At 46.0% G+C, this 27,216-nt stretch overlaps 1 protein-coding gene across 2 annotated transcripts; it reads left to right on the top strand.

The window, feature by feature from the left end:
* LOC130361327 (uncharacterized) lies at positions 1-27,216 on the top strand. 2 transcript variants are annotated; one of them, XM_056564179.1, is made up of 3 exons: positions 1-726; positions 22,810-22,887; positions 26,584-26,704. In XM_056564179.1, the coding sequence occupies exons 1-2, from the start codon at positions 289-291 to the stop codon at positions 22,879-22,881; spliced, it is 510 nt and encodes a 169-aa protein (XP_056420154.1). In that variant the 5' UTR covers positions 1-288; the 3' UTR covers positions 22,882-22,887; positions 26,584-26,704. The 2 variants fall into 2 exon arrangements, with proteins under 2 accessions (XP_056420154.1, XP_056420153.1); XM_056564178.1 differs by having other exon boundaries at positions 3-726; positions 22,810-22,859; positions 26,584-27,216.

Raw genomic sequence — 27,216 nt, 5'->3', positions numbered from 1 at the left:
GAGTGCAAAGTGCTTCTCTTCCAGACTGACTTTAATATTTAACTGTGTGCGGCTGGTGCCTGACCATCGAGGAGGAGGAGGAGAGACGTGTTTAACATATCACAAGTCAAATGGAGAAATGCATATTTTAGAAGTGAGACATTTGCTATGCTAAAGGAGCCGCACACTTGTCAAAGGGTCTTAAGATGGTTGGATACTCAGAAGGCATATTCATTGAAAGTTTATGGTGCTTCAAGGAATATACTCAAAAAGTAAGGCTTTTTGACTACAACAGTGTTTTTTGCTGCTATGGGCAGTGGCAGCAGTAAGAGCAAAAGAAGAGTCATCAGCCAACAGCCTCTGCATCCTACAGAGATACCCAAAGGAGAAAGTACCACACAGGAGAAAGTTGTCTACGAGCAGAAAGAAAGGGATCAAGAGAAGACACCAAAGGCCACCCAGCCGGCTTTGGAAACAAAAGGCAGTAGGCGTCCTCCAAATGACCCAGATCTACAGCTACTAGATGACATGCTGACCGAGTCTGAGGATTGCTTGTCTTGGCAGGATCCCATACTTAAAGGACAGAAGATGACAAACTCTTCCCGTTTTGAGTCGCTGTCGCCAGGCCAAGAAAATCCAAGACCAGATAAAGAAGTTCCAAGGTTGCTACGCATCACACCAGACGTGCACCCAGCGTCCTCTGAGAGTGAGAAAACCCAAAATATAGACGATATCTACAAGAAAACAGTAAGTATAAAGAATATGTACATTTTTTCAAATCAACTGGTGCCAGGAAGGTATACAGATTTGTAAATTACTTCTTTAATCCTTCCAGTACTTAGCTGCTGTATGCTCCAGAGGAAGTGGTGGAATCCTTTCCAGTCTGACCACACTGCTCTCTGCTGACACCTCTGTCCATGTCAGGAACTGTCCAGTGCAGGAGAGGTTTGTTATGGGGATTTGCTTCTACTAGGGACAGTTCCTGATAAGGACAGAGGTGGCAGCAGAGAGCACTGTGGTCAAACTGGATAGAACTACACAACTTCCTCTGTAGTATACAGCAGCTGATAAGTACTTTTTAAATAGAAGTAATTTACAAATCTGTATAAGTTTCTGAAAAATTCCACCAGAGTACCCCTTTAATTGCCATTACTTACAATAATTTTTAGGGATGCTTTGCTCTGTCATGCATACAATATGCAGTGATACAGTCAGGTTGGTTTTATTGTGGAACTTATTTTTTCAACAGCCCTGTTTAAGACTCTGGATCTTCAGTCACCTGTCCTTTCAGGTGACTTTTCAAGATAAGATGCCCTGTGTGTACATGAGGAGCAGCACTATTTCTGCCTATTATCTAATTTGTATATGGTATATTTCAGCATATTTCTGCTCTGCAGGCTTTTTCTCTAAATTGCAGTTCTCCAAGAGCTGGTAGGCAGAGCTTCCTTCTCCCCCTTCCATAGACCTGTTGCTTGTCTTGAAGACACAAGACAAAGCTGAGATGATTTACAGGCGGGAGGAGAAGGAAGAAGCTTAAAGGAGTACTCTAGTGCAGAGTACTCCTGCTCCGTCCTGCCCGGGCTGCAAAATAAATGAAAATGAACCATCACTCACCTCCCTGGGTTCCCGCGGAGCGTCACTACAGCTAATCGGTCCTTCGGTCCATCTCCTTCATACTTCCGGGTGTAACGAAGCGTCACATGACGCTCAGCCTATCGCCGGCCGAGGCAGAACATCGCGGCGGCCGGGGATAGGCTGAGCGCCATGTGACGCTTCGTTACACCCGGAAGTATGAAGGAGATGGACCGGAGGACCGATCAGCTGTAGTGACGCTCCGCGGGAACCCAGGGAGGTGAGTGATGGTTCATTTTCATTTATTTTGCAGCCCGGGCAGGACGGAGAAGGAATACTCTGCACTAGAGTACTCCTTTAATAACAGGAGAAAGAAGCATTTTTGTCTAACAATATATATGACTATATATATTCACTTGTACTATTGATCTATGCAATGTTTGCATCTATGCAACCGTATGCATTGACTTAACATTGTAAACCGTATGTCAAACGTATCATCCGGTTGCATCCGTTTTGCATCATATACGGTTTTGTCCGTTTTTTTTACCTGTACCCAAAACCGTAGACTACCACGTTTTTTGGTCCGGGTGAAAAACCGTATTAAATCGTCTACGTTTTTTTTGTTTTTTTTTTTACATGGGAGTCAATGGGAACCATACAGAGCCGTATGTGTGTACGGTTCCATCCGGTTTGCACCATACGGTTTTTGACTTTGCACATTACCCCTTCCCGACCCATGATGTACCAGTAACATGTACTGGATCCATTACACACATCCGATTTGATCCGCATCCGATTTCACATGATTTTTGTTCAAGTCTGAAATCGTGGTCAAACCCGTTTTCAGACCCGAATCGTGTGAAATCGGATGCGGATCAAATCGGATGTGTGTAATGGATACGATTTTTTAATGGAGGTCAATGGATCCGACTTTATATACGATTTTAAGTTATAAAATGGTGTACTCAAGTCGGGTGGAGAAATCGTGATGTGAACTGAGGGGAATATCCTCGCTGCTATCATCTGCCGGTAATGACAGACATCGGAGCCAGCATTAAATGGTTAAATGCCATGATCAATAGATCATCTCTGGGTTCTAGGGCACTAATCTGCAGCTCTGCGATGTAATTGCGGGCTGCAGATGGGTTGCTGGGGAGGTACGGGGACTTACCCGTCCTTAGTGATGCTATATATATATATATTTAAATTAGCTCACCACACCACCTTCACAGGTAGTGTGTCCTGCAAAACAGCTCAGGCTCCATTTAAGAAGTCTCAGAACTGATTGGGATTTATACCAAGCCAGAACTCTCTCCAGAAGGAAAGAGGACCCATCTGCAGTCAGGACAGAGCAGAGTGTATATATATATATATATATGTGTTACCAGTAAATATCAAAACCCTTCACTTGTAATTGTTATTTATGTGACATCAAGTGTATACAGATGTAACAGGTGACTCGAAACTGAGGCCTTCGCTGGGAAGGTAAATACGCATCATACAGAATTGGCGGCAGTCCGGTGTTACTATTTCTATACAGACTGTACTGTTATAAATGTTTGCTTATAGCATCACCTTGTGGTGAATCCAAGGCCACAGATTTTTGTGTGGAAATGTGACTTTTGTGTAAAAAGTCGCATTTACTCTGCCTGAAAGGGGTACTCCAGTGGAAAACAATTAATTTTTGTAATCAACTGGTGCCAGAAAGTTAAACAGATTTGTAAATTGCTTCTATTTAAAAATCTTAATCCTTCCAGTACTTATCCGCTGCTGTATGCTCCACAGGAAGCTCTTTTCTTTTTGAAATTCTTTTCTTTCTGACCAAAGTGCTCTCTGCTGACACCTCTGTCCATGTCAGGCACTGTCCGGAGCAGGAGAGGTTTGCTATGGGGATTTGTTCCTGCCCTGGACATTTCCTGACATGGACAGAGGTGTCAGCAGAGAGCACTTTAAAAAAGCAGCCGATAAGTACTGGAAGGATTAAGATTTTTAAATAGAAGTCATTTACATATCTGTTTAACTTTCTGGCACCAGTTGATTAAAAAAAATTGCTTTCCACCAGAGTACCCTTTTAAAAGCCGCACAGAAAATGTAGGGCAGGGATGGCTTGACCTGGAAAACCGGCTATTTCTGGGATCGTGCGACAATTTTGCGACATTCTGCAAAAAGCCGCACTTAGTAAATCCGTGACCACTGCACAAAGTGCTCTAAATGGGTAAAATAAATCATGGTAACTTTTCACTTTTTCTTTAATTGTCGCACAAAAAGTCGAATGGACCAGTCATGCAACAAATATAGAGAAAAAAGCCAGTCTAAATATCTTGATAAATTTCCCCCCATTCTACCTAAACTAAACCGCACACACAAAAAGTACTGTTCATGTCTTTTGAGTAAACACCCTCAGTGCAGGGAGAAAGAGAAAGTGAACAATTGACCTGTAGAGCCCCCTTAGCACCAATCCCCCCAATTCCATGGATCTGATCACTTCCTGGTTTCCTCTCTGAGCGCTAAACCTGCTGTTGCCGGGCAACAGAGCTCACACTTTCCCACAATCCTCCTTGTGTGCATGTGCAGTGGAGACTAAGTGCCATTACCTTCAGAAGGTGAACTGAGCATGTGTGACCACCTCAAAGGATTGTAACCAGAAGCAATGGGTACCAAAACAAAGCAGGCACATGGGGGATTAGTAACCTTGTATGTCTCAAACAGGACATTTTCAGTAAAGCTTGTACATTTAAAGTAAGTTGTCTCAAACCGTGGCCCTCCAGATTTTGCAAAACTTCAACTCCCAACATGCCAGGACAGCCGTTGGCTGTCCGGGCATGCTGGGAGTTGAAGTTTTGCACCATCTGGAGGTCCTCAGTTTGAGACGACTCATTTAAAGTGTTACTGTCTTTAGAAACAACTTTGACATCTCACAGTAAATAAAGTTATTATGCTTTTTCAAGGAGGCCTGAGGGCGATGAGATATCTACTGCTGTTTTATGGTCGTTTGTCTGTTCATGGGCAACAAGCCACTGCATCTTTAACCCCTTAAGGACTCAGGGTTTTTCAGTTTTTGCACTTTCGTTTTTTCCTCCTTACCTTTTAAAAAAATCATAACCCTTTCAATTTTCCACCTAAAAATCCATATTATGGCTTATTTTTTGCATCACCAATTCTACTTTGCAGTGACATTAGTCATATTACCCAAAAATGCACGGCGAAACGGAAAAAAAAATCATTGTGCGACAAAATCGAAGAAAAAACGCCATTTTGTAACTTTTGGGGGCTTCCGTTTCTACGCAGTGCATATTTCGGTAAAAATTACACCTTATCATTATTCTGTAGGTCCATACGGTTAAAATGATACCCTACCTATATAGGTTTGATTTTGTCGCACTTCTGGAAAAAATCATAACTACATGCAGGAAAATGTATACGCTTAAAAATGTCATCTTCTGACCCCTATAACTTTTTTTATTTTTCCACGTACAGGGCGGTATGAGGACTCATTTTTTGCGCCGTGATCTGAAGTTTTTATTGGTATGATTTTTGTTTTGATCGGACTTTTTGATCACTTTGTATTCATTTTTTAATGGTATAAAAAGTGACCAAAAATAAGCTTTTTTTTTTACTTTGGAATTTTTTGCGCGTACGTCATTGACCGTGCGGTTTAATTAATGATATATTTTTATAGTTCGGACATTTACGCACGCGGCGATACCACATATGTTTATTTTTTATTTTTTTTACACTGTTTTATTTTTTTATGGGAAAAGGGGGGTGATTCAAACTTTTATTAGGGAAGGGGTTAAATGACCTTTAGTAACACTTTTTTTTAAACTTTTTTTTTGCAGTGTTATAGGTCCCATAGGGACCTATAACACTGCACACACTGATCTCTCATCCTGATCACAGGCGTGTATTAACACGCCTGTGATCAGTGTTATCGGCGCTTGACTGCTCCTGCCTGGATCTCAGGCACGGAGCAGTCATTCGTCGATCGGACACCGAGGAGGCAGGTAAGGGCCCTCCCGGTGTCCTGTAAGCTGTACGGGACACCGCGATTTCACTGCGGCGGTCCCGAACAGCCCGACTGAGCAGCCGGGTCACTTTCACTTTCACTTTAGAAGCGGCGGTCAGCTTTGACCGCTGCTTCTAAAGGGTTAATACCGCACATCGCCGCGATCGGCGATGTGTGGTATTAGCCGTGGGTCCCGGCCGTTGATGAGTGCCGGGACTGACGCAATATGATGCGGGATCGCGGCACGATCCCGCTTCATATCGCAGGAGATGGCGCAGGACGTAAATATACGTCCTGTGTCGTTAAGGGGTTAAAGGGGTACTCCGGTGGAAAACTTTTTTTTTTTTTTTTAATCAACTGGTGCCAGAAAGTTAAACAGATTTGTAAATTCCTTCTATTAAAAAAATCTTAATCCTTCCAGTACTTATTAGCTGCTGAATCCTACAGAGGAAATTCTTTTCTTTTTGGAACACAGAGCTCTCTGCTGACATCACGACCAGAGTGCTCTCTGCTGACATCTCTGTCCATTTTAGGAACTCTCCAGAGCAGCAGAGAGCACTTTGCTCGTGATTCAGCAGAGAGCTCTGTGTTCCGAAAAGAAAAAAATTTCCTCTGTAGTATTCAGCAGCTAATAAGTACTGGAAGGATTAAGATTTTTTAATAGAAGTAATTTACAAATCTGTTTAACTTTCTGCCACCAGTTGATTTAAAAAAAATATATAAAATTCCCACCGTAGTACCCCTTTAAAGGAGATCTGCATTGTAAGACACTTATACCCTATCCGAAGGAGATCGCGGGGGGTCCACCCGGTTGGACTACCCCGCGATCAGACCTTATCTGGATAAGGGGATAAGTGTCTTATACGGCAGTACTCCTTTAAATAATTGTGCCATTTAGGGATTTTTGGTCCTCTATTCCCATTTATGTTCTTTTCATTTTTGATGATCTTGTGGTCCTGTGAAATCAGACTTTGCGTCTCAAACTTTATGGCCGCTACTGGGCTGAGGAGAGTTGGGACCGGCAGACTGGTCAAAGTAATGAACTTCTCCATACTGCAAATTCTGGAAAAGGATCTCTCCGGATACCTGCGCAGGATGCAGTCATTTATCAAGTACCAGTGGTCATTAGTGACCTTTATATAGCAGAAATAATGCCCAATGTAACAGCTTAGGCCTGCATTCAGAAGAGCAGAATATAAAAAGTTCATGATTGGTTCTCTATAAGGGTTGGATGTGAATAGATGGTATTGGTCCACATTGAACACCCCTTGTCCCCTAGAGGTGCAGGCAGAGGCTTCTCCAGGGTTGACATCCTGGTCCCTTGACCAGATGGACCTCATCAATTTCTGGACATCCTACTTGTTACGCCGAGCGCTCCGGGTCCCCGCTCCTCCCCGGAGCGCTCGCTTCACTCCCTCCGCTGCAGCGCTCCGGTCACGTCCTCTGACCCGGGGCGCTGCGATCCTGCTGCCAGCCGGGATGCGATTCGCGATGCGGGTAGCGCCCGCTCGCGATGCGCACCCCGGCTCCCCTACCTGACTCGCTCCCCGTCTGTTCTGTCCCGGCGCGCGCGGCCCCGCTCCCTAGGGCGCGCGCGCGCCGGGTCTCTGCGATTTAAAGGGCCACTGCGCCGCTGATTGGCGCAGTGGTTCCAATTAGGGTTTTCACCTGTGCACTTCCCTATATTACCTCACTTCCCTTGCACTCCCTTGCCGGATCTTGTTGCCTTAGTGCCAGTGAAAGCGTTCCTTGTGTGTTCCTTGCCTGTGTTTCCAGACCTTCTGCCGTTGCCCCTGACTACGATCCTTGCTGCCTGCCCCGACCTTCTGCTACGTCCGACCTTGCTTCTGCCTACTCCCTTGTACCGCGCCTATCTTCAGCAGCCAGAGAGGTGAGCCGTTGCTAGTGGATACGACCTGGTCACTACCGCCGCAGCAAGACCATCCCGCTTTGCGGCGGGCTCTGGTGAAAACCAGTAGTGGCTTAGAACCGGTCCACTAGCACGGTCCACGCCAATCCCTCTCTGGCACAGAGGGTCCACTACCTGCCAGCCGGCATCGTGACAGTAGATCCGGCCATGGATCCCGCTGAAGTTCCTCTGCCAGTTGTCGCTGACCTCACCACGGTGGTCGCCCAGCAGTCACAACAGATAGCGCAACAAGGCCAACAGCTGTCTCAACTGACCGTTATGCTACAACAGTTGCTACCACAGCTTCAGCAGTCATCTCCTCCGCCAGCTCCTGCACCTCCTCCGCAGCGAGTGGCCGCTCCTGGGATACGCTTATCCTTGCCGGATAAATTTGATGGGGACTCTAAGTTTTGCCGTGGCTTTCTTTCCCAATGTTCCCTGCATCTGGAGATGATGTCGGACCTATTTCCCACTGAAAGGTCTAAGGTGGCTTTCGTAGTCAGTCTTCTGTCCGGAAAAGCCCTGTCATGGGCCACACCGCTCTGGGACCGCAATGACCCCGTCACTGCCTCTGTACACTCCTTCTTCTCGGAAATCCGAAGTGTCTTTGAGGAACCTGCCCGAGCCTCTTCTGCTGAGACTGCCCTGTTGAACCTGGTCCAGGGTAATTCTTCCGTTGGCGAGTATGCCGTACAATTCCGTACACTTGCTTCAGAATTGTCCTGGAATAATGAGGCCCTCTGCGCGACCTTCAAAAAAGGCCTATCCAGCAACATTAAAGATGTTCTGGCCGCACGAGAAATTCCTGCTAATCTACATGAACTTATTCACCTAGCCACTCGCATTGACATGCGTTTTTCTGAAAGGCGTCAGGAACTCCGCCAAGATATGGACTCTGTTCGCACGAGGCGTTTCGTCTCCTCGGCTCCTCTCTCCTCTGGTCCCCTGCAATCTGTTCCTGTGCCTCCCGCCGTGGAGGCTATGCAGGTCGACCGGTCTCGCCTGACACCTCAAGAGAGGACACGACGCCGTATGGAGAACCTCTGCCTGTACTGTGCTAGTACCGAACACTTCCTGAGGGATTGTCCTATCCGTCCTCCCCGCCTGGAAAGACGTACGCTGACTCCGCACAAAGGTGAGACAGTCCTTGATGTCTACTCTGCTTCTCCACGTCTTACTGTGCCTGTGCGGATGTCTGCCTCTGCCTTCTCCTTCTCTACAGTGGCCTTCTTGGACTCTGGATCTGCAGGAAATTTTATTTTGGCCTCTCTCGTCAACAGGTTCAACATCCCAGTGACCAGTCTCGCCAGACCCCTCTACATCAATTGTGTAAATAATGAAAGATTGGACTGTACCATACGTTTCCGCACGGAGCCCCTTCTTATGAGCATCGGATCTCATCATGAGAGGATTGAACTTTTGGTCCTCCCCAATTGCACCTCGGAGATTCTCCTTGGACTTCCCTGGCTTCAACTTCATTCCCCAACCCTGGATTGGTCCACTGGGGAGATCAAGAGTTGGGGGTCCTCTTGTTCCAAGAACTGTCTAAAACCGGTTCCCAGTAACCCTTGCCGTAACTCTGTGGTTCCTCCAGTAACCGGTCTCCCTAAGGCCTATATGGACTTCGCGGATGTTTTCTGCAAAAAACAAGCTGAGACTCTACCTCCTCACAGGCCTTATGATTGCCCTATCGACCTCCTCCCGGGTACTACTCCACCCCGGGGCAGAATTTATCCTCTCTCTGCCCCAGAGACTCTTGCCATGTCCGAATACGTCCAGGAGAATCTAAAAAAGGGCTTTATCCGTAAATCCTCCTCTCCTGCCGGAGCCGGATTTTTCTTTGTGTCCAAAAAAGATGGCTCCCTACGTCCTTGCATTGACTACCGCGGTCTTAATAAAATCACGGTTAAGAACCGCTACCCCTTACCCCTCATCTCTGAACTCTTTGATCGCCTCCAAGGTGCCCACATCTTCACTAAATTGGACTTAAGAGGCGCCTATAACCTCATCCGCATCAGAGAGGGGGACGAGTGGAAAACGGCATTTAACACCAGAGATGGACACTTTGAGTATCTGGTCATGCCCTTTGGACTGTGCAATGCCCCTGCCGTCTTCCAAGACTTTGTCAATGAAATTTTTCGTGATCTGTTATACTCCTGTGTTGTGGTATATCTGGACGATATCCTAATTTTTTCTGCCAATCTAGAAGAACACCGCCAGCATGTCCGTATGGTTCTTCAGAGACTTCGTGACAACCAACTCTATGCCAAAATTGAGAAATGTCTGTTTGAATGCCAATCTCTTCCTTTTCTAGGATATTTGGTCTCTGGCCAGGGACTACAGATGGATCCAGACAAACTCTCTGCCGTCTTAAATTGGCCACGCCCCTCCGGACTCCGTGCTATCCAACGCTTTTTGGGGTTCGCCAATTATTACAGGCAATTTATTCCACATTTTTCTACCATTGTGGCTCCTATCGTGGCTTTAACCAAGAAAAATGCTGATCCCAAGTCCTGGCCTCCTCAAGCAGAAGACTCCTTTAAACGACTCAAGTCTGCCTTTTCTTCGGCTCCCGTGCTCTCCAGACCTGACCCTTCCAAACCCTTCCTATTGGAGGTTGATGCCTCCTCAGTAGGAGCTGGAGCTGTTCTTCTACAAAAAAATCCTTCCGGGCATGCTGTCACTTGTGGTTTTTTCTCTAGGACCTTCTCTCCAGCGGAGAGGAACTACTCCATCGGGGATCGAGAGCTTCTAGCCATTAAATTAGCACTTGAGGAATGGAGGCATCTGCTGGAGGGATCAAGATTTCCTGTTATTATCTACACCGACCACAAGAACCTCTCCTACCTCCAGTCGGCCCAACGGCTGAATCCTCGCCAGGCCCGGTGGTCTCTGTTCTTTGCCCGATTTAATTTTGAGATTCACTTTCGTCCTGCCGATAAGAACATTAGGGCCGATGCTCTCTCTCGTTCCTCGGATGCCTCAGAAGTTGATCTCCCTCCGCAACACATCATTCCACCTGACTGCCTGATCTCCACTTCTCCTGCCTCCATCAGGCAGACTCCTCCAGGAAAGACCTTTGTTTCTCCACGCCAACGCCTCGGAATCCTCAAATGGGGTCACTCCTCCCATCTCGCAGGTCATGCGGGCATCAAGAAATCTGTGCAACTCATCTCCCGCTTCTATTGGTGGCCGACTCTGGAGACGGATGTTGGGGACTTTGTGCGAGCCTGCACTATCTGTGCCCGGGATAAGACTCCTCGCCAGAAGCCCGCTGGTTTTCTTCATCCTCTGCCTGTCCCCGAACAGCCTTGGTCTCTGATTGGTATGGATTTTATTACTGATTTACCCCCTTCCCGTGGCAACACCGTTATTTGGGTGGTCGTTGATCGATTCTCCAAAATGGCACATTTCATCCCTCTTCCTGGTCTTCCTTCTGCGCCTCAGTTGGCTAAACAATTTTTTGTACACATTTTTCGTCTTCACGGGTTGCCTACCCAGATTGTCTCGGATAGAGGGGTCCAATTCGTGTCTAAATTCTGGAGGGCTCTCTGTAAACAACTCAAGATTAAATTAAATTTTTCCTCTGCATATCATCCCCAGTCCAATGGACAAGTAGAAAGAATTAACCAGATCCTGGGTGATTATTTGCGACATTTTGTTTCCTCCCGCCAGGATGACTGGGCAGATCTCCTTCCATGGGCCGAATTTTCGTATAACTTCAGGGTCTCTGAATCTTCCTCCAAATCCCCATTTTTCGTGGTGTACGGCCGTCACCCTCTTCCCCCCCTCCCTACCCCCTTGCCCTCTGGTCTGCCCGCTGTGGATGAAATTTCTCGTGACCTTTCCATTATATGGAGAGAGACCCAAAATTCTCTCTTACAGGCTTCTTCACGCATGAAGAGGTTCGCGGATAAGAAAAGAAGAGCTCCCCCCGTTTTTTTCCCCTGGAGACAAGGTATGGCTCTCCGCTAAATATGTCCGCTTCCGTGTCCCTAGCTACAAGTTGGGACCACGCTATCTTGGTCCTTTCAAAATTTTGTGTCAAATTAATCCTGTCTCTTATAAACTTCTTCTTCCTCCTTCTCTTCGTATCCCTAATGCCTTTCACGTCTCTCTTCTCAAACCACTCATCCTCAACCGTTTTTCTCCCAAATCTGTTCCTCCCACTCCTGTTTCCGGCTCCTCGGACGTCTTCTCGGTCAAGGAAATTTTGGCTGCCAAAAAGGTCAGAGGGAAAAATTTTTTTTTAGTAGACTGGGAGGGTTGTGGTCCTGAAGAGAGATCCTGGGAACCTGAGGACAACATCCTTGACAAAAGTCTGCTCCTCAGGTTCTCAGGCTCCAAGAAGAGGGGGAGACCCAAGGGGGGGGGTACTGTTACGCCGAGCGCTCCGGGTCCCCGCTCCTCCCCGGAGCGCTCGCTTCACTCCCTCCGCTGCAGCGCTCCGGTCACGTCCTCTGACCCGGGGCGCTGCGATCCTGCTGCCAGCCGGGATGCGATTCGCGATGCGGGTAGCGCCCGCTCGCGATGCGCACCCCGGCTCCCCTACCTGACTCGCTCCCCGTCTGTTCTGTCCCGGCGCGCGCGGCCCCGCTCCCTAGGGCGCGCGCGCGCCGGGTCTCTGCGATTTAAAGGGCCACTGCGCCGCTGATTGGCGCAGTGGTTCCAATTAGGGTTTTCACCTGTGCACTTCCCTATATTACCTCACTTCCCTTGCACTCCCTTGCCGGATCTTGTTGCCTTAGTGCCAGTGAAAGCGTTCCTTGTGTGTTCCTTGCCTGTGTTTCCAGACCTTCTGCCGTTGCCCCTGACTACGATCCTTGCTGCCTGCCCCGACCTTCTGCTACGTCCGACCTTGCTTCTGCCTACTCCCTTGTACCGCGCCTATCTTCAGCAGCCAGAGAGGTGAGCCGTTGCTAGTGGATACGACCTGGTCACTACCGCCGCAGCAAGACCATCCCGCTTTGCGGCGGGCTCTGGTGAAAACCAGTAGTGGCTTAGAACCGGTCCACTAGCACGGTCCACGCCAATCCCTCTCTGGCACAGAGGGTCCACTACCTGCCAGCCGGCATCGTGACACTACTGCTGAGTACAACATTTTTATCATGGTATGAAGAATGGGCCTTATTGACCATCTCAAACTTTAAAGGTTTACTCCATTGGAAAACATTTGTTTTTTAATCAACTGGTGCCACAAAGTTAAACAGATTTGTAAATGACTTCTATTTAAAAATCTTAACCCTTCCAGTACTTATCAGCTGCCGTATGCTCCACAGGAAGTTCTTTTCTTTTTGAATTTCCTTTCTGTGTGACCACAGTGCTCTCTGCTGACACTTCTGTCCGTGTCAGGAACTGTCCAGAGCAGGATAGGTTTGCTATGGGGATTTGCTTCTACTCTGGATAGTTCCTAAAATGGAAAGAGGTGTCAGCAAAGAGCACTGTGGTCAGACTGGACACAAATTCAAAAAGAAAAGAACTTCCTGTGGAGCATACGGTAGCTGATAAGTACTGGAAGGATTCAGATTTTTTACATAGAAGTAAATTACCAATCTGTTTAACTTTCTGGCATTAGTGGCTTTAAAAAAATAAATAAAAAATTCCAGTGGAGTACCCCTTTAAGGATTATGGGGGGGCATTTATCATTGTGTTTCGAGCTGTTTTTGTGTGCAGTTTGTCACACATTTGGCTCAAGACGCTGTGCCTTGGGCTATTTTTGGGTTTACACTAAAGTGCGAACAGAGCAGCTGTTAAGGTTACTCTTATGCAGTGGTAATGAATTTATCAACTGCGAGGTCTCACTACTGTGGTGCAAAAAACACCCAAAAGACGCAAAAACACTCCAGCCCAAACTTAGCCTAGCTTTTTGGTGTAAGTAAAGAGTGCAATTTCAGAAATGTGTACCTTCACAAAATGTATCAAATGCCCTGCGACCATTTGATAAATTGAGTGCTCATACACATTAGCAACACTCAAAAAAAAAGAAAAAAAAGGTGGAAGAAGAAGCTTCACTTACACCCACTATGATAATTGCCCCCGCATATCCTTTTGTTCCTTCTGAGGAGAGGAAGGTTTGACCTTTTTGGAAGCCTGTGCTAAAGAGTCTTTCATCTCTTGGTCTGAGAAGTGTACATGTTCCTTTACCCAGTGTTTCCTGTTAGACAATCCTGACACTTATTTGAAGCTGCTTTTCTTCCTTCTCTGTCAACACCAGATTTAGCAGACGACATCCGAAAAGAAACAAGATGGCAAAAACAACTTAAAGGGGTACTCCACTGCACAGCGTGTGGAACAAACTGTTCCGAACACTGGAGCTGTCGCCGGGAGCTCGTGATGTCATAGCCCCACCCACTCATGATGTCATGCCCCGCCCCCTCAATGCAAGTCTATGGGAGGGGGCGTGGTGGCTAGCTGCTTTAGCGTGGGGCTAAAGGGCTAGCTGCTTTGGTCCCCAGGAATGGTCCCCTTTTGCCTCACATTGAAGACGGCCCTGTACCTACTGTAGTTAGGAAACTTTCAGACTTAGGTTTTTGCATTTTTAAACGACTGGGAGCTATCATGTTGCCTAGAGTTTTACCTCTCCTGAAGGTGACCCCAGGTTTGTGAGAAATGGTGTTATGTAAGAAAGGATCATTCATCAGCATGGGCCAGTGTTAACATAAAATATCTTTGCGACTTCCGGTTCCGGCGCGGCCTGATGTAGACGGCGAACGCGTGTGCTCCTCCACCCCCGACTCCTATCAGCTAAGTACCGCTGCACTAACGGGCTTCAGAAGTCCCCGATCACCGCCCGACACCTCAGCCAGTCCGAGGGGATGGACAGGTACCTCCAACGTGGCGGCTCCTCCGGTACCTCACAGCCCGCGCCTCCCCAGCACACGCCACAAAGCGCTCCTGTCATGGCGGCGACGGCGGGACAGAAGCTGCGACCCGCTGCGGGAGTCCCCACACTGCCACCAATGAATGATACCCGCGTGGGGACACCGGGGACTGACGGGGCGACACCACATGGCGGTTCCCAAAAACAGACACCACCTGCAGTCCCTGAATTGGCGCAGCCCGACTCTGCAGTGATGGCGGAGGCCGCATCGGGGGTGACATCACGGCCACCACAAACGGAGAGGCAGTTAAGCTCTGAGGTAACCGCTATGGAAGTCAGCCTGCCAGCTGACCCACACTTGGGACCACACACTGCCACCGTGGGCCCCTCACCCCCCGGGACTACTATTGCAACCCCTCAACTTTCCTCAGGGCCGGCCTTTTCCATAGACTACCAGCACCTGGCGAATGAAGTGGCGTTGCGTATTACCCCAACTGTACGAAATATAGTGGAGGAGGTCCTAAAAGCAACTCTCCAAAACCTGACACTGGAAGTACAGGAACATACTGGCCGCCTGTCAGAATTGGAGCACAGAACCTCCCAATTGGAGGATACCGACACGGCTGCAGCTAAACGCCTACATGGCATGGAATTGGAGATGATCCGCATTGGCGAGAAAATGGAAGACCTAGAAAACCGCTCTAGGCGCAATAATTTACGTATAGTGGGGGTTAAGGAGACAGTAGCACCTCTTGACCTGCAACGCTTTTGCGAGCGAGATCTTCCTAAGTCGCTTGGCCTGTCTCATCCCTGCAGGGTGGAACGAGCCCACAGAATTGGCCCATCTTCACACCCCCAGCCTAACCGACCATCTTCCACTCCGGAGGCCCGCCCCCGTCAAGTCATTCTTCGACTACTGGATTACAACGACAAAGTTGACATTTTTAGGGCGTACCGCCGTCTGACACAACCTATGGAAATTCATGGAATGCGCCTGTTGATTTTTGAGGACTTCTCGGTAGAAGTGGCGAAACGAAGGAGGGCCTTCAGCACTGTTTGCACTAAGCTATTTCAGGCGAAATATAGATTCCAACTTCAGTATCCAGCCACCCTGAGGGTGTTCCATCCTGACGGCTCTACCACCACTTTCAAGACTCCAGAGGAAGCGTCTTCATCAATAGACCAGCTGCTGTCCTCTTCCTCCACGTCATCTTCTCGTCCACCAGCCCGGACACCCACTCGTCGTTCGAGATCACCGAGGAGGAATCATCGTTCCCGCTCAGCACCTAGAGATTCGCAATTCTCTGCAAGCCAAAGACACCGACGTAGACGTCATCGCTCTCCAGGCCGTGGCTATGACAGCGACAGGCGATCCTCACCTGACTGAACACAGCTGTTCCTTGTTCCTTGTTCATGATGACTTCACCTTCTTGCCTTTGAGCCTTCTGCTGGGACTACGGGAATGATGAACCGGACGTCCAGGTTTTCTCTTTGTTTCTATCTTCCTCGCCTATATGGCGCTGTTATACGGAAGGTTTTCAATGTTGCCATATTCCAACCCGGCTTTGGTGCTGTAATGTTGCACGGCCGCACGGCAGGGTTGGCCTTTCACCTACCTGACTGAGGGACTCGACCATCTTAGAGGGGGTCGGGGGGAGGGGGGGGAGCATGGGCGTCCAGAAAGGTGTGATATTACTTTGATGCCTATGTCGGCCGAAAAAAGGAAGTCCATTATCCAAAAGGAAGGTTTTGCTAAATTAGCAACACTTTCTAGGATATTCTACAGGATGGTTAACTGTTATTTGCTGGTATACTGTTTTTGTTTTGTTTGTTCTTTCCCACAGCTTGGAACCTCTAGTGAAAACTACTGCCCAGTTTATTGTCGGGCACCTATCCTGCCTTATAGAAACTTTACACGGTATTGCTTATTCAGGGTCATGTTTGGTGTGCCCCCATTGCTGCTGTGCCCTTTCCTATCTATTTACACATATAATATCTGCACAGCCCTCTATGAGGGATTGTCTGGATTGTCTTGATTTACCATGCCTAACATAATATCGTGGAATGTCAAGGGTCTTCGCTCCCCCCAAAAACGAAGACTTTTTATACGATATTTGAAGCGATTCCACCCGGACATTGTCCTCCTCCAAGAAACCCACCTAGCTGGCTCAGATTTTTTTAGGTTACAGCAGCAATGGGTGGGGCAGGTGTTTGGTTCTCAGGCCCAGGATGGGAAAGCAGGAGTGGTCACTTTGATCCACAAATCTTTTGCTTTTGGTCTTATATCACACGACACTGATGATGAAGGCAGGGTCTCACACTTACGACTTGACCACAATGGAGAGATCTTTAGCATTTATAACATATACGGTCCCAATGGGGAAAATAGGTCCTTTTTTCACGCTCTAGCAGACAGAATTCATGACGATAACACGACGAACAAAATAGTGGGGGGCGACTTTAACACAGTCCTCGACCCCCTAGTGGACAGAAAGGGCCCGACATCTCAAGCAATCCCCATACGTAGCAGAGACTGTGTATTGCCCCCTTTCTTAGACCAATTGGGACTGCTGGATGTGTGGAGAATGTCTCACCCGGATGATAGGGAATTCACCCATTTCTCCAATGCCCACTCTTCCTGGTCTCGTATAGACTATCTACTGACATCTCCGGAACTTTACTATAAAGTTAGCTCAGTAGACATTGGAGAACTGGCGTTGTCTGACCATACCCCTCTCTGTCTGCGGCTCCTGCCCTCCTACCCCAAAGGGACAGATATTCTTTGGCGTTACCCCTCACTGCTGGCAAGGATGATACCTTTCTCGAATTACTTAGGGGTTGGTGGTTAGAATATACCGTATATAATGGGGAACACCGCTCAGACCCAACTCTGTTCTGGGAATCGGGGAAGGCAGTATTAAGGGGAAAATTGATGGCACACGTGGCCCACCTAAAACGCACCTCTCTGAAAAATCTAAATGAAGCCAGTGCTCGACTAAGGGATGTCTATGCCACCTTCGTAGCCCACCCTACTATCCAGAACCGGGAGGAATGGAAATCGGCTAGAGCCAATTTTGAATTATGGTGGGATAGAAGGGAACGCCTAGGGAGGTCCCACTTTGAGGTAGATCTCTTTAGACACGGTAACAAATCGGGACGTCTACTGGCCCGTATAGCTAGGGGAAAGATACCTACCCCTCACATAACAGCACTTAAAGACTCCTCGGGAATCACGCACAAAAACCCTCACTCCATTAACAAATTGCTGTCCTCCTACTATAGCTCGCTTTATGAAAACTCTCCCTCTGACCTTTCGGCGGGTGAGGCCTTCTTGAAACGGGTCCAACTTCCCACACTGACGGAAGAGCAGAGGGAGATTCTTAATGCACCGGTGTCGGTGGAGGAAATACAGGGAGTTATCGGTCATCTCCATAACGGGAAGGCCCCGGGCCCAGACGGGTATTCAGGCGAATTTTATAAAGCCCTGTCAGAACAGATTGCCCCGGTCTTAAGGGATATGTTTCAGGTATTCATGTCTACGGGATCATTATCCACAGAAGCCTCTCTTGCACACATAAAAGTTTTGCCTAAACCGGGTAAGGACCTAACTGACCCCGGTTCCTATCGTCCGATATCTCTAATTAACCAAGACATCAAGATTCTATCAAAAATTTTAGCTAACCGTCTTTCTCGATTCATGCCAGCCTTAATCGGTTCCCATCAAGTGGGCTTTATTAGGAACAGATCAGCTACCATGAATTTGAGAACGGTTATGGCGGTTCTAGATCGCCTACAACATCAGCCCCAGAGGGGTGAAGCTCCTGCCTTGCTCACTTTGGATGCCGAAAAAGCATTCGATAATGTAAAATGGGATTGGCTGGGACTGGTGCTGGATGCGATTGGTATTCAAGGGTCATTTAGGAATTACATTTCTGGGATTTATGCAACCCCCAAGGCTAGAATACACACACCTGGTATCCTATCCACGCCCTTCCCTCTCTTCAAGGGCACCAGACAGGGTTGCCCACTCTCTCCCCTACTCTTTAATTTGGCGTTAGAACCCCTGGCGCTCTCCCTACTGTCTGAAAATATTTATCCTGGCATTAAGGTGGGGAAGAATGAAGTAAAATTGACAATGTTCGCGGATGATATTTTATTGTTCCTTGATGGCCCGACTGCTTCCCTAGGACGCATTCTTGAACATCTGAGAACATTTGGGGCGTTCTCGGGTTACAAAATAAATGTGTCTAAATCGGAACTTTTACCCCTAGGTCCTTTCCGTCACCAGTGGCTTCCAGAGATGTCAGGTATGGGAGTCCGCATTGCTGACTCCTCCATCACCTACCTGGGTATCAAAATAGGGAGAACGCCCGACACCATATATAGTTTAAACTATACTCCCCTCTTCTCCAAGATTAAAGCTGAATTACGTAAATGGGAAAAACTCCCCCTGAACTTTATGGGGAGATGTGCACTCATTAAAATGGTCAGCTTTGCGCGTCTCCTATACCCCCTGCAAACCCTACCACTTCTGTTAAAACATACTGACGTGAAAGGCTTAAACTCAACATTCACCAAATTTATCTGGGCGGGGAAGAGGCCCAGAATCGCGCTAAACAAATTGATGCTCAATAGGTCTGATGGGGGACTGAATTTTCCCAATGTAAGAGGATACAATCTATCATGTCTTTTTCGATTTGTTAATGACTGGATACATGGATCCTCTTATCATGCTCTTTACGGTCTAGAGAGTGAATTGGCGGCTCCATGGAACCTAGCAGTCCTCTTACATACTACATACTCTAAACTCCCCTCCATAGTGAAACGCTCTGTACTACTGAGGGATACGGTGGCATCTTGGAAGGAGGTCAGGAAGTTATATGGACTGCCTTACCTCTTATCCAAACATCTACCACTGGCGACACATCCAGAGTTTCCCCCAAGACTTCCTCCTGGGGTGCTTGGCCTTTGGTCGGACAAGGGCCTCACGACGGCCAAGCACTTTATGGACGTTACTCAGAAACAATGGCTCCGACCATCCACACTGCTCTCCCTACACAACCTTCCCCCGTCTCATGCATTCCCTATGCAACAGATATGCTCCTTCTTCTTTAGTCGATTGCGTAACCTGTCCAAAGAGGCCACAAAGAACGAACTAGACTATCTTATTGGTTCGGAACCCCGTAAATTGTCCATCTCTACGATATACACATCCCTTAGGAAAGTACTGCTGAAGTTTACACCCTCTTCTATTTTTTCAGCGTGGTCCTCATGGATACCAGGAGACGATATTTCGGAATGTATCTTGAATGGGTGGAATATCATACGTAAATGCATTATCAATGAGAGATGGCGTGAAACCTACTACAAAATGGCTCACAAAGCCTTATATGGGTTTAACATACTGCCTTCCCCGGATTTCCCCGATCGTATCACGGCCTGCCCTAAATGTGCTACCCCTTTGACGAATATGTGGCATGGAGTTTGGACGTGCCCCCATACAGAAAGATATTGGCAAATGATTATATCATACATCAGAGAGAAATGGGAAATGTCACTACCACATACACCAAGAGCCCTATTGTTTCATCAGTTTAGACCACCTGACTTGACCGACCAAGGCCCCACCAAAACACCCCAACTAGTTCACATTGTCCTCTTAGTGGCACTTAGGTGTATCTTCGCAGCCTGGCTCTCCCCTTCTGTTCCCACCATCACCATGGTCATATCGCAACTTAAATTGTTATGTGGGATAGATAGGCTTGATACTGAACGACACATGAACACAAACACGGCAAAATATTTCGCCAAATGGCAAGATTTCATTGTTACACACTACACATCAGCTGAAATCGAGGACATAGTTAAGCCCTTTAGCTCGACAGACTGGTACTGTCTTGGGGTTTTGAGTGATTCACTGGGTCCATTACGACTTACCTCTTGACCTTGACTTCTAACATACTACGAACGTGGCACGCCAGATTTGAGCGAGGCGAATGAATATTGTGATACTGCCGCGCATGTCCACTTGGGTTATCCATTAGCTGTGTGGAGTTTACAGTTTCTGGTTTTGTAATTTATTGAATGTTCTTATGGCTCCTATTCGACGATATTCCGCACTTAACTGTCAATGTGTGATGTTTTGTTTATAACAATGAAAATTCAATAAAAATTTGTTTTAAAAAAAACATAAAATATCTTTGATGGATTTGGGTTCTCTAGTGTAGATGGTAATAAAATGTATGGACCAGTCTTTATCCGCCCAGTATTTATCTGGCACTCTTGTAGGACGATTCCACAATGGCTTTTGGATACTTTTTGGCTTTAAAACGTTTCTTTAAAATGGAACTCTGTTCTTTAAAATCAGTAAAATTCAAACAATTGCGTCTGATCCGTTTAAATTGGCCATATGGCACATTGATCAGCCATTTTTTATAATGTGAACTGTTAAATCGAGGTAGCTATTGCTGTCTACCTTTTAAAAAAATGTTTTGGTAGTTAAAGTCTCATTGCCATTGTGGAATACGACCACGTCTAAAAACTCAGCATTATCTTTAAAAACATTCTGTGTAAACTGTAGACCCCAAGAATTATTATTAAAGGGTACCTCTCATCAAAAAAACTTTTGATATATTATAGATTAATGTATGCAGAATAACTTTACAATTGCATGTTATTAAAAAATATGCTTCTTTCTATTTAATTTTCCACTTTGAAGAAATGACCACTAGGGGTCTCCCTACCAGTCCTGGCAGCAAGCATTTCAGACTCATGCTGGAGTCCTAAACACTAAGAGCTGCCAGTCTGCTTTGTTCACAAAGGAGAACACTCAGAGCTGCCAGCCTGCTTTGTTCACAGCCTGTTTGGCTGTGAACAAAGCAGGCTGGCAGCTCTGAGTGTTTAGGACTCCAGCATGAGTCAGAAATGCTTGCTGACAGGACTGATCGGGAAAAATACAATAGAAAGAAGCATATTTTTCATTAACATGCTATTGGAAAGTTATTCAACATTCATTAATCTAAAATATATCAAAAGTTTATTTGATGAGAGGTACCCTTTAAGATACAGTAAAAATGTATCAAGTAAAACCATAGATCCCTTCCAGATAATAAAGATATTATCAATGAACCACTTGTAAAATACACAATTTTGAAAAAGGTGGTGGGGATAGATACATGTTTCCTCGAATAGGACCACAAAGAGATTAGCAAAGCTGGGCGCTACTCGAGACCCCATTGCAGTGCCTGTATGCTGGGCATATACATGGTTTTGAAATGTAAAATAATTGTGTGTTAAAATGAATTTAAGACCTTTCAGAATAAAATCTTGTTGTGCTTGAGGGAGGTTGGGATCATTATTAAGAAAGTGGGCCACAGCATTAAAGGGGTACTCCACTGCTCAGCGTTTGGAACAAACCGTTCTGAATGCTGAAGACAGGATGTGACATCATAGGCCCGCCCCCTCGTGATGTCATGACCCACCCCCTCAATGCAAATCTATGGGAGGGGGCGTTACAGCCATCAGGGGCGGGGCTATGACATCACGAGCTCCCGATGCCGGCTCCAGCATTCGGAACAGTTTGTTCCAAATGCTGAGCAGCGGAGTACCCCTTTAATTCTCAGGTCGTGGTCTATGACAGTGTATAAAGACATAATATCCATAGTAACTAAAAGGTATTCGTTATTCCATTCAGCTTTTAAAATAGAGGAGATAAAATCAGTGGTATCTTTAAGGTAAGAAGTTAGGTTAAGAACATATTTGTGTAACAATAGATCCAAATAATGTCACAGGTTGGAGGTCATGGAGCCTATACCTGATACTATGGGGCGACCTGGCGGGTTCTCCACATTTTTGTGAACTTTAGGTAGGTAATAAAAAAATCGGGGGGGGGGCAGGTTCATTGATGAGTAAAAAGTATTTTTCAGCTTTGTTGAGACTACCAGATACAAAACCCTCATTGATCAATATTTTAATTTCATCAGAATATTTTTTGGTGGGGTCTGAGGGCAAAATATTATAATATTTGGAGTCAGACAAAAGACGGTTGGACTCAATATAATCTTCAGTGTTAAGGACCACCACCCCACCCCCCTTTTCCGATGGTCGGATGACAATATTAGGGTTATCAGCTAGAGTCCTAAGTGACCGGTATTCCACAGGACACATATTATTGGGGTATTTGGTATCTTTTTTGGTTAGATTTTCCAGGTTATTAGAGACCATGCTCAAAAACGTGTCTAGGTAATTACCTCTAGATTGCAAGGGATAAAAGTTTGATTTGGGTTTTAGGTTGGTGTATATAGGAAGTGGTTCTTTGGATATAGCCATGAGAGATTGGCTCTGTTCTGCTTCTGATTCACCCTTTATATTAAAAAATCTGTTTCATTCATGCTGAGGAAGGGCAACTTATGTTTTAATCAGATCCTTTATCAGCCTCAATCGTTTTGTGGACGATATGTCAACCACAAAGTATTCAAGTCAACATGGTCCAACAAGTTAACTATGTTTTCTCCATTTCAGGTTCCAGGAACCAGATGCATCTTTGACATTGAAAACAACAATTTATCCAAGTATGTATGGAGAATAATCTGAGCAGGGGTATGTTCACACAGGTTGAGGGATAACCATCTGATCATTGTTGGTCCAACACTGGGACTCCACCGATCAAGAGAACGGAGACCAGTCATTCCTCCAGTGAATGAAGCTGCAATTTACATGCTTGGTCACTGCTTCATTCAATGTCTAGGGACTTCCAAAAATACTGTTCAGCACTGTTCAGAAGTCCCATAGAGAATGAACTGAGTGGTGGTTAAACATGGGCACTGGTGCGCCATTCACTCAGGGGACAATTGTCCTCCGTTTTACTGTTGGGGAGGGGTCCCGAGAGTCAAATCCTCGACAATCAGCACCTATACTATAGGGATTACTATATATATAAACTCAAAAGGGATTACTATATACCATGTTTACCCGAAAATAAGACACTTGGGGAGATTTATCAATCAGTCTGAAACCCTAATTGTCTGGTTTTTCTCACAGCAACCAATCCCAGCTCAACTTTCATATCTTAATGAGCTCTGGTAAAGTGAAAGTTGAGCTGTGATTGGTTGCTGTGAGAAAAACCAGACAATTAGGATTTCAGGCTGACTGGAAAAACAGGGCCACTGTCTTATATTTATTTTTCCTCAAGAAGATACACTATGGCTTATTTTCAGGGGATGCCTTATTTTTTATTACGTATGGTACAACAACCATGTTTGTGTGTGTGTGTGTGTGTGTGTGGGGGGGGGGGGTTAGAGAGACCCACAGACGGTTGCTGGTTGGTGCTGGGTGAGAGAGACCCACAGCGTTGAGTAAAACGGCAGCCACAGCTTTATTCTTTCCCCTGAACACCCACAAAGCAGAACTTTCTGTTCCTCACTTTACTGAGGAGACTTTTACTTTCACTTTCTGTCTCCCTCTATGCCCCGACTGGCAGCACAAACAGAAGGACCGGGACCTGACAAGGGGAGCCGACCTTATTGATGGGGCTGACGGCACCTCTCTGGTCACCTCCAAGATAGCAGCTGTCATGATGGGGCAGATGAGAAGGGCTGCCCGTCTTCTTTACCACTCCGTGCCGGTATGCTTAGCCACGCCTACCACTATGTCTTATTATCGGGGTATGGCTTATATTACACCAATGGTTAGAAATTCTGCTACGGCTTATTTTATGGGTATGTCTTATTTTTGGGAAAACAGGGTATATGTAAACTCAATAGGGATTGCTATGTATATATATATGTACATATATATATATATATATATATATATATATAAACTCAATGTATGTATGTTCCAGCATAACTTCTAAATGGCTAGAGATATTTTGATGAAACTTGGTACACATCTAGCTGATCTGCTGTGGTTTCCCGAAACCGTATAGTATACCGTACCTTGTATGGTGGTCCCCAAAGCCAGAGTTACTCCGTTCCGGTAGCGTTCTCCTGGTGGGATAGCCCCTAGTCACCTCTTCCTTCTTTAATTTTGTGATGCTTGTGTGTGTATATTTAATTGTGTAAATAGTGTCGCAGGACCTTCGGTCATGTGACTAATGTTAATTCTCTTAGGGTATGCTAAAGGATTTTCCTAGGTCACGTGTGTGGTCACATATTTAGACCATAATTCCTTGTGTAAAGTGAATGACAGATGGTATGGACCAATGAGCTCAAGGCCAGCCCCTGCCCATATGAGGGAGCTGCCAGCCAATCCTCGCTCTCTTGGGTCCCGGACTAGCAGAGAGGAGAGATCCGTGCAACTTTCAAAGACAAGACCAGGCCGAAGCCTGATAATACCGGAACTTATTAAATCGCGAGTTACAATACAACTAGCCGCTAAAGTCTGCGTGGCTGCTGGACCTAAACTCAATCTCCTAAGTCTAGCGAAACAGCGCATATAAATCTCCTGAGCTTAAAACTCACAAGGTCCCAACCAACTGTCAGGATCCTAATAGACTGTTCTTGTACAAAGACTGTTCCTGTTTAATTTTGCATAAAACATGCAGTAAAAGTTCTGACAGTTTTCTGAAACCTCCGGTTGTGGACAATCATTTATTATTCCTACCTATCGCTCTTGGGACGGGTGGCGATAGGACAAGTATATGCAGAGGAGCCCTCACCCTGGCATCATGAGTTTTAAGGGTTAACCAAATACCCTTTAGTCACTGCACAGCTACACCCCATATACCCTACACCCCCACAAGCTTACCACATAGCCACATAAAAACATAAAAAAGTTAAATGAACGCTAACTCAACCCTATTTATGATGTGGGGCGTTTTGTCTGCGGTCACATGCTAGTCTTTTGAACTTCCCATAAAGCTCATGATTGCGTTACTCTCAGGCTACAGAAATTGCAGAATACTAGTTGTGAATACCAGACAGATATTCCCTTCAGCAGACTGGAAAAGCTGTCCGATAGGCAGTACATAAAACTGGGGAAGTACTGTGAGCCCTATTCTGCCTGTCACCCAGCTTTTCCAGTCTCTTGAAGCCCCAGAAGTGATTGGCCCCTCATCCTTTCTCTTCTTTTAACTGAATGTGACAGCTTTGCCCTCTCCCTGCCTCTGCTTTCATCACCCGTCAGGCCCAAGGCCTGATTATGGAAACATACATGTGTTTTATAAGACATGGGTGAGGGGTCATTCAGACGGTGTATCCTTTGTTTTTTGTGTATTGCATTTTATTGGGGGGTCTGGCTGTTTGTATCTCCTTTGAAGTCATGCACTCTGGTCTCATCATATAATCAAAGAGATAAGGGGCCAGGAAGAGAGAAGACCCCCTGGTGGGATCAGAGGGGAGGGGGGAATGGAGTCTCCCTCCAAAAAGGCATATTTATAATATTTAACAATGCTAGACTCGGTGTTTTCAAAGCTGTGCCCAAAGCTGACAAGACGATCCTAAGAACAGCTGGACTCTCATTCTCATGGACTGATACCATCATGCTGTAAGAACTTCATCTTTTGTTTTCTGAACTTGTCCCGCAAAACTCTTTTATATATTTTTGTACCTGTATGTCATTTGTTTCTGTATTTATATATATATATATATATATATATATATATATATATATAGCACTGTGATACCTTTTATCAGATTAAATGTTTAATTAATCAGCTCTGGTCTTTGATCTCTAAATATATGAGCTCACCTTTCTGAAGGTAGCTCTGGTGGAAACACGTTTATCTAAGGGTTAATTTGGTGACTTGCTGGTAGTGTATACCCAGAGGTCTGGTGGCATTAACCCTTGCACCATCACACTCTTTCTAGCGTCTTAGCTGGACCGATAGGGTGTGATCGTGACAACCCCTCGCACTTATTCTGTGACACCATCATTCAGTATGCTGCTCGGCAGCCCTTCTTCATCTGCTCCCCTGGCAGGTATTGAAATAGGTATCGGAAACATTTTCATGAGTACAAGTACTTGTGCAAATGTCCAATAACGGCACTGATACAGATATCGGAACATCACTACTGTGAGGAGTACTCTATTGGGAACTAACTACTGTGTGGGGGCACTATTAGGGGGTCACCACTGTGTGAGGGCACTATAAAGGGACAAACTACTTTGTGAGGCATTATTAAAGGGGTCACCACAATGTGGGGGCACAATTAGAGGGCAAACTACTGTGTCAGAGCACTATTATGGGGGTAACTACTGTCTGGGGGGCAATATTAGGGGCAAACTACTGTGTGTGGCCACAAAATCGTGCATATTATCTTTGACTAAAATCTGCATTTTTCTATTGACTTTTAGGCAGCTACACAAGTCTCCTGTCCATATGGAGGCACAAAGCCCTATTGCATATGATGATACCGAGGAAGCCCTGATGGACAGCATTGAACAGGAATACTCACAACTCCAAGCCATTCCCCCAGTGTGCTGTAAAAAAATGTGAGAGCAGAAGCAAGAGACAATGGAATGGAAAATAAGTCTGAAATCAAACTCTCTACTCCAACACCTGTCCGGTCTGCTTTTTGGATGCCAGTCGGTCTATTATTATCTATAATGTTATCTCTTATGCAATGGTGTTGGCAAGATAAGTTGTCACTAGAGAACATTGTCTTATTGTGTTACTATCTACAAGTGGATCTGCAAGGGGATGTTTGAAAACGTCTTCTGACTACACTTACCACAATGGGGTGCAACCCAGTAAGTCCAATACCATGAGATCCATAGGCTGGACCAGCAAGACAGGAGGAAGAATTACAGCATAGACTGAAAATGTTTTACTTCTCTTTCGTTAATATATGTATAGGCCTGGTGAAGATATTTTGATAACACTTTATGACACAGGGCCAAAATTTTTCCTTTTTAAATGGGAACTCCGGTGGAAACAAGTAGAAAACAAATGTTTTCAGATCATCTGGTGCCAGAAAGTTAAACAGA

Source organism: Hyla sarda, chromosome 3 (genome assembly GCF_029499605.1).
Source record: "Hyla sarda isolate aHylSar1 chromosome 3, aHylSar1.hap1, whole genome shotgun sequence".
NCBI classification, from domain to species: domain Eukaryota; kingdom Metazoa; phylum Chordata; class Amphibia; order Anura; family Hylidae; genus Hyla; species Hyla sarda.
Note: the sequence above shows the minus strand (reverse complement) of the source record. Positions and strands in the feature narration are given on the sequence as shown.